The sequence below is a fragment of the Tachysurus fulvidraco genome, chromosome 17, assembly GCF_022655615.1.
Source record: "Tachysurus fulvidraco isolate hzauxx_2018 chromosome 17, HZAU_PFXX_2.0, whole genome shotgun sequence".
NCBI lineage: Eukaryota > Metazoa > Chordata > Actinopteri > Siluriformes > Bagridae > Tachysurus > Tachysurus fulvidraco.
This window is the reverse complement of record NC_062534.1, coordinates 20,916,294-20,933,793: the sequence shown is the minus strand read 5'-3', so window position 1 is coordinate 20,933,793 and position 17,500 is coordinate 20,916,294. Positions and strand designations below refer to the sequence as shown.

At 41.2% G+C, this 17,500-nt stretch overlaps 1 protein-coding gene across 6 annotated transcripts in view; it reads right to left on the bottom strand.

The window, feature by feature from the left end:
- Nucleotides 1-17,500, bottom strand: part of shank2b (SH3 and multiple ankyrin repeat domains 2b) — a 170,223-nt gene that overhangs the window by 78,278 nt on the left and 74,445 nt on the right. For 4 of the 6 annotated variants that reach the window (XM_027135613.2, XM_047802388.1, XM_047802389.1 and 1 more), the window contains exon 11: nucleotides 317-668. In XM_027135613.2, the coding sequence (XP_026991414.2) occupies nucleotides 317-668 (352 nt within the window). Of the gene's footprint in view, nucleotides 1-316; nucleotides 669-4,094; nucleotides 4,348-17,500 lie in introns of those variants that run through there. The other 2 variants (XM_047802390.1, XM_047802391.1) reach the window with 2 other exon arrangements.

Below are 17,500 nucleotides of genomic sequence, written 5' to 3'. Positions count from 1 at the left end.
AACATCATCTTCGAGATACCTCAAAACACAAAGATTGCTAATTCAAGCCCTTGAACTAATCGCACTACTTGACAGTTCCAGTCATGTGGCTCCACAATGATGATGAGAACAGCGAGAACTTTCGAACATCCCATGGTTCACCTCATCAGCTACCTGCTGAGCCTTTCACGAGCTGAATCGAGTTTTTAAGTGGAAAGAAATTACCGTACTCATGTCTTGAATGTGCTGCATGAACCTAATCAAAACTTTCAGCCCTGCAATTATGAAAAAGTAAAAAAAAAAAAAAAAAAAAAAAAGGAAGTGTGATGTCACTGACCTGCTGTGGCGCTGGGGCGGGTGTCTTCGGGCGTCACCGTCTCCCAGGCGGCCCAGCGAGGGCGAGCGGCTGCGCGGGGGGTGCCTGGCCCCCCGGCCCATGCTCTTTACCGTGCCATTGGAGCTGTTCTGCATCTGCTGGGGCCTGCGAGGTGACAGGCTGCGCAGGGGCGAAGGCGACGGTGAGCGTGAGGGTGAGGGCGATGCTGAGAGCTTGTTAACGTTCAGGTTGTTGTCACTGTTAGAGCGCAGGAGCACACGAGGTGCGGCCAGAGTGCTCCGGCCTGGATGACCCTGCTGAGGTCTGCTCCTGCCTGAACTCACCGCTGCTGCCGGAGCCTCTCGGAAAGGCACTGCGAGAAGAGAAAGACAGATGGGTTTGTTTTTAATAAAATAGAAAGCAGGTGATATATACAGTATATAAAATTATCCACAATATAGCAGAGTGACCTTCCTTTTATGCCCCAATAACTTGCCAATGATTTGACATATTTTTCATCTGTAAATAAAGAATATACAGTACTTTTTTTTATAGCTACATTTACTCCTGTACGTCTCTTACATTCTAGCATCTACTGTACAATTAGTTATTTCCTTCACTTTTTGCTTTCTCAAGGTTTAAAAGAACAAGAAACAAGCACACAAGTCCCGAAGAAGACCTTCCAGTAATGAGCAGCACTAACACTGATAACATATTAAAACAATAGATCACAATGATTAGTTAGCATCGGTCAGCATATTAGGCGGAGAGGAACACCATCTTTTCCAGGCTCTCGCTGGATGATTGTGCTACCACCCGAATTCAAAAACTGCCGATTTCTCATGAATAGGGTAAAAGCTCAGGAGAGTTAAGAGTCTGTTTATATTTGATGAGTCTGTCATTGTGATTTAATCCATTTTCTAGCACGTCACCGAGTCCACCGAGTGCACTCTTCCTCTTCCTCTCAGGTAAACCCAGCACACTTTCACAAAGTCTGACCAAACTCTTCAGCTCCACTTTCCAGTGACATCTGAAACCTAGTCGAGATGTTCCTTCTGCCTCGGTCCACGGCTGCACGAGAAATCTCGTGTGAATGCATGATTAGCAGCTATATTTATGTCTCTGTCGCGACACTGAAGCAGGCCATGGAAGAACTTACAGCACATTTTAAAAACATTGGACCGGTTGAGGTCTCGGTGCACACACACACCGCTTCCGTTTCCATAGCCGCGGTGAGTTACAGGGTTGAAAATACCACGGAGGTTCAAGTCCATAATGGTGGTGATAAACAATGCCTGGTCGTATGTGATGCGCTGATGTAGCTGAGTCGCACCGGGTTTCACTATCATTTAACAATCCTCTAAGTGATACTCAGTGAGACTGAACCTGAAAAATAATGTAACGTCATTTTCAAAAAGCAGACGCTGTCAGAAATGAGGAAACGCACAGTCTTAGAGAACAGCTTGAGAACAGCTTGAGACGGCAACATCCCACTGCTAATGCCATGGTGAAATTCAGCATTTAGCCTGGTAATGATATCGACACTAAAACTCTGTAATCAAGACTAAGTGCCGGGTGTTTTGTCATTAAAAACGGCTAGAAGTGATGTCTCCAGAACCTCGTGTGTGTTCCCATGGACACCAGTAACCACATTTTTGTATACTGATGATTCAAATGGATACAAACTGGTCAACACTGAACACACTCGTAAGCGTAAAGCGAAGGAAGCCGCGTCGTCACCTTGGGTTATAATTACGGTCATTACAACATGACAGCAGGGAGATTCTGCTCGTATGGGTTTATCTCCTTGGATAGGGGAATTAGCTGTTGCTATGGCGAGACATCAGGGGCAAAAAGGATACGCCGATACACTGATGATAACTAGCAGTTAGCTAAACCGCATTTTTAACTTTTATCTTTTGCAGCTTAGCTACTCTATACTAGCGCTCCTCTTTGGTTTCTGCTTTAATTGTGAAACATGTAAACCATAATCTTAAACGTTTTCTTCTTACTGTATGTTCTGTAAAGCTACTTGAAGACTTTTTCCATTGTTGAAAGTGCTTAAGAAATAAAATCAACTAAATTGTAAATGTACATGTGTACATGAACTTTTTGTTCCTGTGCAGTTAACCAACAGGACACATTGCTGTATGACCCAGAATATTTATATTATTTATAGTGTTTTTTTAATTTATTTGTTTTTAGGTGTAATTAAAGGGATTTGACAAATACACTAACTTATAAAAAAAAACCTTAGTAATCAACATGATGATGGTGTTTTATGAATTAAAGCAAATTTAAACACACACATACACACACACACACACACACACACACACACACACACACACACACACACACACACACACACACACACACACACGCGCTCACATGTACACACGTACAAAAAAACACACATCCCATGATTTATGCTCTTAAACCAGGGCAATTATACATTTTGAGCATTTATTTTGTTGTTGTTGTAAAAACTATTATGTGAATGTTTGTTTTCTGAGAAACCAGAAAATGCAACACAAAACCTGAACTTCACACAAACGCTGAATTTATCAAATAAATAAATAAATGTAAATAATGTTTACTGTTTACAGACGTTTGTGAATAAAATACAGCAACATATCATACAAGATACCCTCTTTGCCACGGATCACCCGAGACGCTCCGTATTTGCATGAACGTCTCGAATTTGTTGCTTGGTAAACGATTTCAGACAATAATCAAGTTATTTATCTTTACTAAAATTATGTTTTTTAATTTATTTCATTAAGCCTTAGATTGTGTAGAGCGCCTGCTTTACAAGCCACTGTGAATACTTTTGGTTACTATAGAAACGATAACTCGTTAGAAAGAGTGCGAATACTATTCCAGCTAGAGCTGGTGTCAGAGTGCCTCAAAAATAACAAACAAACAAACAAACAAACAAACAAATAAATAAATAAATAAATCTCTGGAATATGTAATTAAAAAAAGAAGAAAAATCTGAAAAATAAATAAAAATTTAGAAAAATAAATAAAAAAAATCTTGAAAATTCTGGTAAACAAATGTTTGGCCAAAATATGAAGTGACTTTACAAACAAACAAGTAAACAAACAAACAAACAAACAAACTAAAAAAGACAAAAAGTGATCTGTCTGATCTATGATCTAAGGACAAGACTAGTCTTATAAATAGAAATTAAAAAGTCGAATTTTCGCAAATCTGATTACATTTGACATTATTTCCGCATCCAGTTTTCGTCCTGTGGACATTTGTGATTTGGTGTCGATTCGTTTTCTCCTGAACTTAGACACGATTAGACGTTTGTTGTTTTTTTTTCTTCCTCATCTGCAGTGTATAATTAAATGAAAGGAAATAACAGAACACGCATTGTGAAGAAGAGCCTTCAAGAGAAAAAACCCAAGCAGAAAAAAGGGAGGATACGATATGAAAATATTTAGAGTTCCGGAAAAAAAAAAAAAAAAGAAAAGAAAGAGAAGAGAGATATTAAAGATAATGAAGTGAAAGATCACTCGACGCAATCTGAGAACAGGATATGAGGTCACGATGTAAGCGACACTTTAAACGTCGAGCTTCTCTCAGGCTTTAATTAAACCCCGAGTTTTACATCCGTATCAAGATTTCTACCGTAAATCAAACACTGACGAAAAAAAAAGTTGTGCTGTGAATCTTAAGCAAACTCAAACATCAGTGTCATCCTCTCTTTATCTCTCTCTCTCTCTCTCTCTCTCTCTCTCTCTCTCTCTCTCTCTCTCTCTCTCTCTCTCTCTCTCTCTCTCTCACCTTCTTTCTTCAGAGCGTTCAGTATGGACTTCATGTCTCCTGCTGGTTTATCAAGCCGACTAGAGGAAAGAGTTCCAGTTCCAGGCCGGAGGTTCCCGAGGTGAACGAGGGATGAACGAGAGATAACGGAGAGAAGGAGGGAGCAGGAGATCACTGCACACACTCGGCCCTCCACACATCCTGCCTCGTGTGTGACTCTGAGAGGAAGGATCCGAGCGCATAGGCATCACACTTTCACTCCGCGCTCCCTCCCTCTCGCACACTCTCTTTCTCCCTCCCTCCTTCCTGTCCTCTTTCTGTTCCATCTCTCCTCCTTCTTCTGTCGTTCTCCTTCTCTTTCCTCTTCACCTTTCCTTCTGTTCTCTTTCCACCATCTCTCCGTCCTCTACCTTTCCCCTTCTCTTTGCACTCCTTCGTCGTCTTCTTTTGCTTCTCCTTTCACTTCACCTTTTTATCTTTCTTAATTTCTACATCTTTCAGTTCTTTCTTTCTCTTTTTCTCCTTCTCCTTGCCCCTCTCCTTCTGTTCTGTTTTAAATAATCTGTCCTTCTGTCTTTCTTTTTTCTCCTAATCTTTCTATCCCTCCATCTCTCTGTCACATCCTAATCTTCCTCTCTTTCTACATCCCTGAACAATCTCCCTTGTTCTGCTTCATTTCCCTTTACTTCTTTTCTCTTTCCACTTCTCCTTGCATCCCTTCATCATTGTTTCTCACCTCTCTGCGTCACTTCTTAATCTCCCTCTCTTTCTACATCTTTGAACTCTCTCTCTCTCTCTCTCTCTCTCTCTCTCTCTCTCTCTTTTATTCTCCTTCTGTTCCACTCTTCTTTTGTGCTCTCATTCATTCATCCATTCATCTTTCTCCCACACCTTAACCTCTCTCTTTCTTTTTGTATATCTCTGAACTTTCTCCATCGTTTCTCCCATATATTCTTCTTCCACTATCCTTCCTCCCTCCATCTTTTTCCTTCTTGTTGCACACCTCCACCTCTTTGTTTTTCTTCTCCCTGTTTAATCTGTCTCTCTCTCTCTACATTTCTCTACAACTCTCTCTATTTCTCTCTCTCTCTCTCCTTCCTGGACTGTCTCTTTCTCTTTTCATTTCTCTCTTCTGCTCTTCTCCTTCTATCATCTATTCTCCTTTCTCTATCCTTCCACCTCTCTTTATTTTCTCCCACTTGATTTCCCCCCCATTATTTTTCTCTTGTCATCTTTCTCCACCCCCTCATATCTCCTCTGTCCTATATCTCCTCATCTCTCCCTTTCTCCCTCTATCTTGTCCCCTCTGATCATTCTCACACATTCTTTCCTCCTTTCTCTTTCTCTCCATCTGTCGTTCACTCCTCATTCTCACTTCCTCTTCCGTTGTCTCTGTTTCCATTCTCTCTTCTTCCCATCTCTCATTTGAACTCCTTCTCTTCTTTCTTTTTCTCATCCTATCCATCCATTTGTCCCGTGTCTTTGTCCTGCACTTAATTTTTTCCATCTTTCTCTCTCTGTTCACTTCCATTCTTTAATCAATTTCCTCTTCTGTCTTCTGTTAACCTTTTCTCTCTTTCTTCTTTTCATTTTTCTCCCTCTCCTCTTGTACTCTTCACTCCTTCCTCTTTTCCCCATTCCCCATCTTTCTCCTCCCACTTTTTATTCAGCTCCCTAATTATCCCTCATTTCTATACTTTTCTTTCCTTTTCAAGCTTTTCAAGCATTTTTCTTATTTTTCTCATCTTTCCCTTCTTCTCTCTTCCCATCTCTACATCTCTTTTACTTCTTTCTCCATCTCTGACTGTTCTTTCTTTTTTCTCTTTCTCTTTCCATCCCTCTCTCTTTTCAAGCTTACACTCCCTATTACTTTCTCTCTTCCTCTTTTATCTCCCTTATATCTTTACATCTCCTTCTCGCTCTCTTTCCATCCCTCCATCTCTTTTTTCTCCCTTTATACACACATACATGTATTCTTGTACTTTTGCAATTTCCTACCATCGTTGCACCTTTCCCCTTTCCCTCCAGCTGTCCTTTTCCACTCCATGCTCTCTCTCTCTCTCTCTCTCTCTCTCTCTCTCTCTCTCTCTCTCTCTCTCTCTCTCTCTCTCTCTCTCTCTCTCTCTCTCCCCTCCCTCTCTTTCTTTCCTCACCATTTGTATTAAAACTCCAGCACTGAGACACAATATTGGGGATTTGAGCCGTGTTTCTGAATCGGGCAAAAGAACTTCTGTTCAATTAGGAAAGACAGAAAGAAAGAAAGAAAGAAAGAGCAGAAGTCTTTTATTCGCACTAGAAGTTCAGCAAGGAGAACTTCTCTAAAGTTGGCCTCGTCACAGATTGACGCGACGGCGTGAGGAGAAGTCGATCGCACGCTGATGCAATCAGCTGAGGAACAATGCAAGGCGGCGTAACAAGCAAATGAACGTGTGCTGGAATGAAAAGGTCTTGGAGCCATTTTAACCCTCTCTCCTCCCTCGAACAGCTGTACATGTGCAAGAATTAAAAAAAAAAGAAAAAAAAAAGAAAAGAAAAAACTAGAGAAACAAACCGCAAGTGTTGCTAGGCAACCCATGGATGGATGTCTAAATTAGTCAGCACAAGTTGCCTGGTTGTGAATTCTCCATGTATGTGGGCTGTCCTTTCACGCTAGCAATTCACAACCTCTCTCTCTCTCTCTACCTCTCTCTCTACCTCCCCCTCTCTCTAGATCCTTTTTTATAGAAGAGGGGAAAAAAAGCATGGTGGTAAAGAAGGGCCTTCTTCCATATTGTAATCTGTGCCAGGCTGTGATGTCACACAGACAGCCTATTTTTATTTAGTGATTAATGCACAGTAGCTAATTTGGTCATTTCGACAAACACTGAAGACCATAACAACGTATAAAAGCTATACATCCTCGTTTATAGCTCGTAAGTACATACGACCGCATATGACACGTGTAATAGTGTATAACTAGTGTGAGTGAAGAAGAAGAAGAAGAAGAAGAAGAAGAAGAAGAAGAAGAAGAAGAAGTGCACTTAAAGAACTCAGATGATGGACTGATTCAACTGGAAAAATGAAGTGAGGAACTTAATAGCGTGTAGTAGTTCATGTCGGACGCAGCGTTACGATATTAAACGCTCAATTTTCAACAATCTAGGCCCAAAAGTAAAAAACTTAAACATTCTCTGAACTCAATGTGTTGTTACTGGAATGACTTTCAGTGAAATATGTTATTTCCTGATTTTATTTGGCTCCGCCCATCTATGTCATGACCACGCCCCTTGACACACCCGCTTCTTGTTCCTTGGCTTTTTGTTCCTTGGCTTTTCTGCTCGTATAGCAGAAGCTCGTGAACAATCAGGATTTCAATTTAAAAAATGTGCCAATCTCTGATTTAGTTAAAAAAAATAATCAGAGATTTTCACATTTTTTAAATTTGAAATGCTGATTATACACGAGCTTCTATACGAGTTTGTGCATCATGACACAAAAGCCAAGGAACAAGAAGCAGGTTATCCTAAAATTTCATGAATCATAAATGGTAATAAATGGTATAATCGAATTTGTCGCCGAGTATCGTGATACAAGAGTGTTATCATATCACACCAGCCCCAGCTAACTGGAGCTTAAACAGTCACTCCTCGAAGTCTATAAACAGCCTTGGTTATAGTGAATGTATTTTGTAGTTGCATAAAAGGAATTAGGAATATAAAATATACAATAAGGAAAATTTCGATTATTCTGACTCATGCTCAGATAAAAGCATCTGGATTTTATGTCGTTTATTGCAATATAGACACTATGTGAGGTAATAAGGTATATGTGAAGGTGAAGTTAAGGTAAATCTTGCATTGGTATCCACTATAGATAAAATAATTATTATTAAAATATTATTAGTTTTTTTTTGAAAGTGGCAAGTGCTCATATTCTAATCAGAAAAAAACAACAGGATGCACAAAGAACTTGAAGGAAATCGTTTTAAAATTAAAATCATAACCTCTACTTTTTATCTACAGTGTGTTAAGGCTCTATGGTTCCTTGTTCATATAATCTGTCCTGCTTGTCTGTCTGAGTCTACAGTATACACTATATTATATTAAACAGCATAAACCGCACACACACTTACACACACACACACACACACACACACACACACACACACACACACACACACACACACACATACACACACAAACACACATACACACAAACACACAAATACAAACACACACAAACACACATACACACAAACACACAAACACACACACAAACACACACACACACACAAACACACACACACACACACACACACACACACACACACAAACACACACACACACACCCAACACACACACACACAACACACCACACACACCACACACTACACACAAACACACCAACCCACATACACACAAAACACACAAACACACACCTACACACACTCACACACACCACTCACACACACACACACACACACCCACACACACACACACACACCCACACACACACACACACCCACACACACACACACACACACACACACACTCACACACACAAACACACATACACACACACACACACAAACACACACACACACACACACTTACACTTACACAAACACACACTCACACACACACACACACTTACACTTACACAAACACACACTCACACACACACACACACACACTTACACACACACACACACACACACAAACACACAAACACACACCACACCCACACCCCACACACACACCACACACACCAACACACACCCACACACACACACAAACACACACACTCACACCACACACACACACACACTTACACACACACACACACCTCACCACCAACACACTACACAAACACACATACACACACACACTACACCCACACACACCCCACCCACACACCCCACCCTACCCTCACTTACACAACACCCACCACACACCACAACACACACACACACACCCACCCCACACCCCACCCACACACACACCACACACACACACACACACACCTACACACCCACACACCACCCCACACCCCCTTACACCCCCACCAACACCTACACTCACACCAAACACACCCCACACACCACCCCCACACACCCACCCACCCCCCCACACACCCACACACCCACACACACCCACACCCACACACCCCCACCCACACACACACACACCCCCCCCCACACCTCACCCCCCACACTAACACCCCCACACACACACACACACACCCACACCCCCATACATCACGCACAGCAACACACACCACCCACTCCCACCTCTCCCCCTCCCACCCCACGCCACACACACCCACCCACACACACACACGCTCACACTCACACACACCCCCACACCCACCCCCACACACACCCCGCCCCCACACCCTCACACCCACACCCACACCCCCACACACACTCTTCCACACACACACTCACACACTTCCACCCCCACACACACCCCACACACCACACCACAGCTCCACAACTACCACCACACAACCCCCCACACACAACACCCCCACCACCCAACACACACACATACAACACACACCCACACCCCACCCACACACCACTCCCCACACCCACACACCCCACACACCCCCACACAACACCCACCCAACACACCACACACACCACACACCCCCACACACACAAACCATCCCCCACTCACCCCCCACCCTCCCCCACACACCACCCCCACCCAACACCCCCACCCACCCCACCACCCACACCCCCAATCCACCCTCCCACACACACCCCACACCCACACACACACACACACCCACCCCCACACACACACACACCCACACCACACACACCACCCACACACACACACATCCACACACACCACACACACACACCACACATCACAGCCCCCCACCCACACCACCTCACACCACACACACACCACACAACACGCCACACACACACACACACACACACACACACACACACACACACACACACACACACACACACACAAATAAAAAAAATTCACATGGTATCTGTTGGAATGGATCTTTTCTCAGACCGAGTGCTCAAACTCTAATCCAAGTCTCGGCCCGGAGCTTCTTAACACTCGTTTAGACCCAATTAAAAGATTTTGATCTGTACAGAGCGAGCGCCTGTGCTCTCATTAATCAATATCAATACATCAATACTCATTAAAGCGACTAAACCAGATAGCGACTTATATAAAGGGTTAAACTTCATTACTCGATGCAGACCGGATGTGAGGAGCAGGTTCGCTCAAATTAAATCCCTTTCAATCTATTTTTTTTTCATTAGAGCTTTTTAATAAAAATCTAAAGTGTGTACAATGTGTTATTACACAAGATTATAATAAAAAAAAGAAAAGATTGGTATTCAAGCTGGAGTACATTAACATAGTTTGCTTATAAAGTCCCAGAGTGCCGTGCACAAGCATCACGCTGATCCCACGTTCCTTAAGCCAATTAGCACAAAAAGCTGGAAACTATAGCAACCACAGAGAGGCACTAAAGGGGCTTCATATACACGCAAATGTCCCGAGAGCGCATTATATACAGTAGGAAGAGAGGAGTTAATATTACGCCATTGTTTATTTACAGGGTCGGATGTTTCTTATCTGGGTTTGGACTCCAGTCATAACTCCAGTTTGAAGTTTGGCTTTAACATACAGGATTCAGTTTGTATAGTGATGTAGATGTGAAGTGGCAAAAAAATTCATAATCCACTTCTGGGTGAGAAGGGAGAGTAGGATTATAGATCGTTACAGTATACAGATGAAGAAGAGTAAAGATGAACATTACTGAGAGAGCTTTCACACTGGTGGGTTTGTCCGCATGACAAATTGATAACAAAGCTGTCATGTGGACCAGGAAGTTCAGCGTGGTACCGTATCTGAGACTACATGGAGGAAACGATGTGAGTTCGGCTGCGCTGGAACTGTACCACGATTCCTGTGAACGTTAACACGCTCGGTTAATCTATCTTACTGCATTACTCACACACACACTACCTCCCTCACTCACACACTACCTCACTCACTCACTCACTCACTCACACACTACCTCACTCATTCGCTCCCTCACACACTACCTTCCTCATTCACTCCCTCACACACTACCTTCCTCATTCACTCACACACTACATCACTCATTCACTCCCTCACTCGCTACTTCACTCCTTCACTCACTCACACACTCACTCCCTCACACACTACCTCACTCCTTCACTCCCTCACTCACTACTTCACTCCTTCACTCACTCACACACTCACTCCCTCACACACTACCTCACTCATTCACTCCCTCACTCACTACTTCACTCCTTCACTCACTCACACACTCACTCCCTCACACACTACCTCACTCATTCACTCCCTCACTCACTCAAACACTACCTCCCTCACTCACTCACACATTCACTCCCTCACTCACCCACACACCACCTCAATCACTCACTCACTCACTCACTCACTCACTCACTCACTCACACATTCACTCCCTCACTCACCCACACACCACCTCACTCACTCACTCACTCACTCACTCACTCACTCACTCACTCACTCACTCACTCACTCACTCACTCACTCACTCACACTCACACACACACACACACACACACTCTCTCTCTCTCTCTCTCTCTCTCTCTCTCTCTCTCTCTCTCTCTCTCTCTCTCTCTCTCTCTCTCCCCTGTCAATTACAGTGATGCAAACCAATCTTAGGATGTTTCTAACACATTGGCATGAGATACATAAAAAAACAAAAAAACAACAACAGTGTTTTGGCAAAAGTTTTGAGCTGTGAAATGCTAAATCACTAAATCTTCAACTTCAAGGCTGTACTTTTACACTTTGGTTTTAGATTAGATCTCTTATAGCTGATGTACTCTGCATACCAAGATCACTTTTCTACTCCTTACTGACTGAGTCAAATGGATCGTTAATTGTCCTTAACTTGATTGGATACTGTAATGTGACATCCCAAATCCCTCTCCTCATTTCTCCACTAGCTTCATATTGTTTATGCAAAGAAAATGACTCTGTACTATAGACACCTGCTCTGTGCTCTGTTGGCTTATTAAGCTTTGTAAAGTGATGCTGTTAATCCTGCAGAGTAATGAGAGAGAGAGACTGTGGTGCAGGATAGAGAGGAGAGTGGAGAGGAGAGAGAAAGAGATAGCCCTATATATATAGCTCTCTACTATATCCATGAGAGAGTAGAGCCTTGTCGATAGATTCCCTCCCCCTATTTCTCTCGCTCTCTCTCTCTCTCTTTTTTTTTTTCGTCATCTCGTATGCTACTAACAGATTTTTATATATATATATATATATCTTTTAGTTATTGATAGATAGAATACTAAACATATTTTTTTGACTAGAGTAGAGAGATATATATATATAGATAGCTAAACATATTTTATTGATAGAGATTTTAGATAATATTAAACATATTTTTAGATATATATATTAACATATAGATAGTCTTTATATATATATATAACAGATAGTACAATATATATATATAGTTTATATATTAACATAATATGATATATTTATAGATATATATTTATTTATATTTAGATATCTATATATATATATAATATATAATAGATACGTAATAAAAAAACCAAAACCCAACACCTCCCCCCTATTATCCCTATATATATCATATATATATTATATCTTTATTTCTTTCTTTCTCCTCTCCTCCCCTACTTTCCAGTTCTCTCTATCTCCTACCCCCAGCTCGTTTCTTTCTCTTCTCTCTTCTCATCTCTCTCGCTCTCTCATTTCTTTCTTTCTTTCTCTCTATTGCTCGTGGCCTCCACCTGCTTTCTCTCTGTCTTTCTCTTCTCTCCATAAACTGCTTACCTCTCTCTCTCTTCTCTCTCTCACTCTCTATCTCTCTCTCTATTTCTCTCTCTCTCTCTATATTATTTCTCTATCTTCCCTCTCTCTCTCTATCTCCACACTCTCTCCTCTCTCTCTTTTAATCTCTCTCTCTTCTACTCTCTCTCTCTCTGTTTCTCTCTCTCTCCTCCACCTCTTATTTAATCCTCTTTTCCCTCTCTCACTCTCTTCTCTCTCTATTTAATCTACTCTCCTCCTCTCTCTATTTTCTCTCTCTCTCTCTCTCAACAGAGTTTTCTATAGCGATATTACACATATATATATATAATATTATAATATATATATTACAACATATCTATAGATTCGATATATCTTTATCATATTTAAAACATATAGATATATTTAGATATATATGTGATAGATATATATATAGATACTAACATATCTTTCGATATTAGAGATATATAGATATAAGATAGTAATACTAACATATTTTGATATTGATATAATACTAAACATATTTATTTATATATATATATATTAGATATATATATATATATTATATATATATTTATTTATTTGATTTATAATATAATCTCACTCAACATTTATATCTATATTTATATCTATATACCTCTATATATATTGCAATATTATCTCTCTCTCTCTTCTACTTGTGCTCTCTCTCTCTACGATACATCACGTGTCCCGGGGCCCTCACTCTGCTCTGTCCTTCTTTCTCTCTCTCTCTCTCTTTCTCTTCGCTCTCTGTCCTCTTTCTGCTCTCTTCTCTCATCTCATGTTCCCCCACGTCTCTCTCTACTGTTTCTCTCTCTCCTCTCTCCGCCACCCCCCCCACTCTTGTATACTCTCTCGACTTCTCTGCTCTCTCTCTCTCTGCTCTCCTTCACCTCTCTCTCTCTTTCTACTCTTTTTTTTTTCTGCTCTATCCTCTATTCCCTCCTTCTACTCCATCTGCTGCTCTCTCTCCATTCCCTCTAACTTCTCTCTCTCTCTTTCCTCTAGGCAGTTTATCGTCTCTCTCTCTTCCTTCCTCTCATACTCTTTCCTATCTCTCCTACTCCTCCCCCACTGCTTGTCTCTCTGCTCTTTCTCTTCTCTCTCTCTCTCCTTTTTTCCCTCTCTCTGCTGCTTCTCGTCTTTTTGCGCTCTCTCTCTCTCTCTATCTCTGCGTCTACTCCGTTCCCTGTCTCTCTCTCTCTCCGGTTCCCTCTCTGCCCTCTCTCTCTCTATCTCTCTCTTCTATCTAGCTATCGCGCTTCCCCCGCGTTCGCGCGCGCCCCTTTGGTCTCCTGCGAGACTAAACCATCCCCAGTTTAACTGCTATTTCAGACCAGCACTCTTAAACACACAGCCTTGCTAAGTCAAAGAAAAAAGACCCCAAACAGCTGACTTTCTCACAGGCTGCTACGTTTTTAGGAAAATGATTAAAAACAAAACAAAAAAAACCTGTTTGAGTGAAAGCTTCTTAAACATGCCATTGTTTCTATAGTAACAGCTCCTATCCAAGGGCTCGAATGGCAGATGATAATAATCTAAAACTATTTATAAATCTAATTACAAACCATCAACTCGTGCAGCATGTCATTCGTTAATAAGTGGAAACTGTTAGCAAATCAAAATCTGCTACGGATTGTTTTCAGAATATTTACAGAGAATATTTAGCTTATAAATTTCATTCTTTTTATGTCATGAGAAGCCTATATTGTAACTGCGGGGAGGATATCAGTATATAGATTGTATTTAAACAAAATCAATCTAAAAATCAAAAAAAGATGTCATTGCATAAGTATTCACTCCCTGTTAGATTTAAACTGCTTGCATTAGTTGTAGTACAAAATGTGGGGTGTGAATACTTATCCAGTGGACGCATGGTACAGGTATGTATTGATTTAACATATAAAATGGATAAAATGTTATACTTTAAAGGAAAAATAAATCTACGTAGTGTTTCTTATTTTATTTTATAAGTTCTTATAACAGCGTGTCCTAGGATTCTGTGATGCTACTGTAGTTACACCGGTCTCGTCTTCCAAAGGCAGCAAAAATTAATCCAGCAAAGTGACCAGTGATGCCATTTATAAATCAGGTTATGCAAGCAAACTGCAACAGAGAGTGTTACATGTGAGAAGAATTGTGAGAAAAAACCAGGACGGCTGACTGACAAAGAGGGAAAAAAAAACTTGTCAAGCATGTGATAGTGTTCTGATCCCAAATTTACTCCAGTACAGAAATCGAGAGCTGATTTTGCCCTAAATATGCATGATTAAATAGTAGGAATACTGTTCATTTTGTATGTGTGTGTGTGTGTGTGTGTGGTGTGTGTGTGTGTGTGTGTGTGTGAGACTTCTTCTCAAATGGTCTATATTGTATGTAGGTCAGATCCACTGAGTGCTTCTTTCTCTCACTCTCGCACGATGTGCTCTCACACTCTGCTATATGATCATCCAGAACCATCTATATGGGTGGAGCACCGACACAACTGTCATTATGTTAACAAGATGAGCTGAACACGGGAAACACAGGTTAGTAAAAGTACCAAGTAAAAGTAAAAGCAGTTTCAAATTCTTACTCATACTTCAAAAAGTATCAAACGAGTCGTCCGTCTGTAGTCAGCCGCGATCTGATCTTAGTTACGGATGATGAAATAGTCACTTAAAGATGGGGTCTCCGTTGTTTGCAAGCCAATATTGACATTTGAAATCACCAAAACAAACACGCCTCTAACCCAAATGGGTCCCACCCCTGTATCGATAGCTCCGCCCACACATACGTAACGCAGGCAACTAATGGAAATAAATGTGTCTTTATCATAGCTGAAGGGAAGAACAATACGATTGTAGATAAACAAACAAGCAAAAATGACACACAAGCATAATCATGTAAAGGACAAAGGCATATGTTAGTTCTGTATAATAAAGCAAAAACCAACGTTACTCGCCTATCGAGAAGGAAAAAAGCGCCTCGGCGTCTTAAGTAAAGTTGAATTTCCCGAGTCAATAACTCCTGAGCTAAATGCTGTTACTACACAAAACGTGGTTGTAGCTGCCTCTCTACATTACTACCATAGAAAAGAGGTGTTATTTGTGTAGTAACAGCGTTTAGCTCAGGAGTTATTGACTCGGGAAACTCCAACCTGTGAATATGTGGCCGACTTCCTGCTCCTTCAGTTCTCTCCAGCGCTGGAAAGCTGATCCTATATTAACACGTCCTACTTCTTGTCTTATCGTAAGCATTTCATGATTCAAACTAGCTGGACTTGATAGATCGCAGTACATACGTAGATTAGAGTGACGGGTATTAGATCTCATTCCTATTGTGACATTATTTAAAGTTTAGAGTTGTCACTAATTTAAGGTGCCCGAAGCTAAAAACGTTTGTGTGTGTGTGTGTGTGTGTGTGTGTGTGTGTGTGTGTGTGTGTGTGTGTGTGTGTTTAAGGTTTTAGGGTTTTTAAATTTTACATTTTTTAAAAATTTTGATATTGGTGAGTTGTGATTTACTATGGTCACGGTGGCTTAGTGGTTAGCACATTTGCCTCACACCTCCAGGGTTGGGGGTTCGATTCCCGCCTCCACCTTGTGTGTGTGGAGTTTGCATGTTCTCCCCGTGCCTCGGGGGTTTCCTCCGGGTACTCCGGTACAAAGACATGCATGGTAGGTTGATGGCATCTCTGGAAAATTGTCTGTAGTGTGTGAGTGAATGAGAGTGTGTGTGTGTGTGTGTGTGTGTGTGTGTGTGTGTGTGCGCCCTGTGATGGGTTGGCACCCCGTCCATGGTGTATCCTGCCTTGATGCCCGATGACGACTGAGATAGGCACAGGCTCCCCGTGACCCGAGTAGTTCGGATAAGTGGTAGAAAATAAATGAATGAATGATTCCTATATCATGTATAGCAAGAAAAAAATGTTCTAAAGAGCAGAACAGGAGAGGAGCTCACAATAAGTACATCTACATCCAGCATGTGCACTCCGATAACGTCCTTTTAACTGCTGTTTATCTGGAGCGGTCTCATTTCTCCTATTCCAGACTGTCTAATGATCTCTAATGATTAATTCAATTTGTTCCACTTCCTCTAAATATAATGAGAGGACTTGATTGTGTTTTATTAACTGAAATGAACATGTTCGCTAGGGGAGAAATTCATCATCGTTTGTCTTCGGCAATGAAAGGAGAAAAAGACGAAGATGAATTTTGTTTGTTATAAAATTTTGATCGACGTCTGCTACATGTCGGATGGGTTAGGGGAATGTAGAGTGGCATCTGTGGGTCATTATTCATCATCTCATTAGAACATAAACATTGAGCTAATTACACATGACCACACATGTTCACTGAAGCACAGAGTGTGATAAACTCGATGGCTAAATCAGAGGGTTGTAGTCACCTTCGCAGAATAACTTCACAAGCAAGTTACTGAGAGATAAATAGAGATGAAACAAATAACATGCCATCAAAAAGCTAAATATTACCATAATACAAGTCCCTGATGCTATACATATGCAGCAATACTAATAAATAATAACCATGTTATCCTGTTATACAATATTATTATTATTGATTCATTCATTTTCTACCGC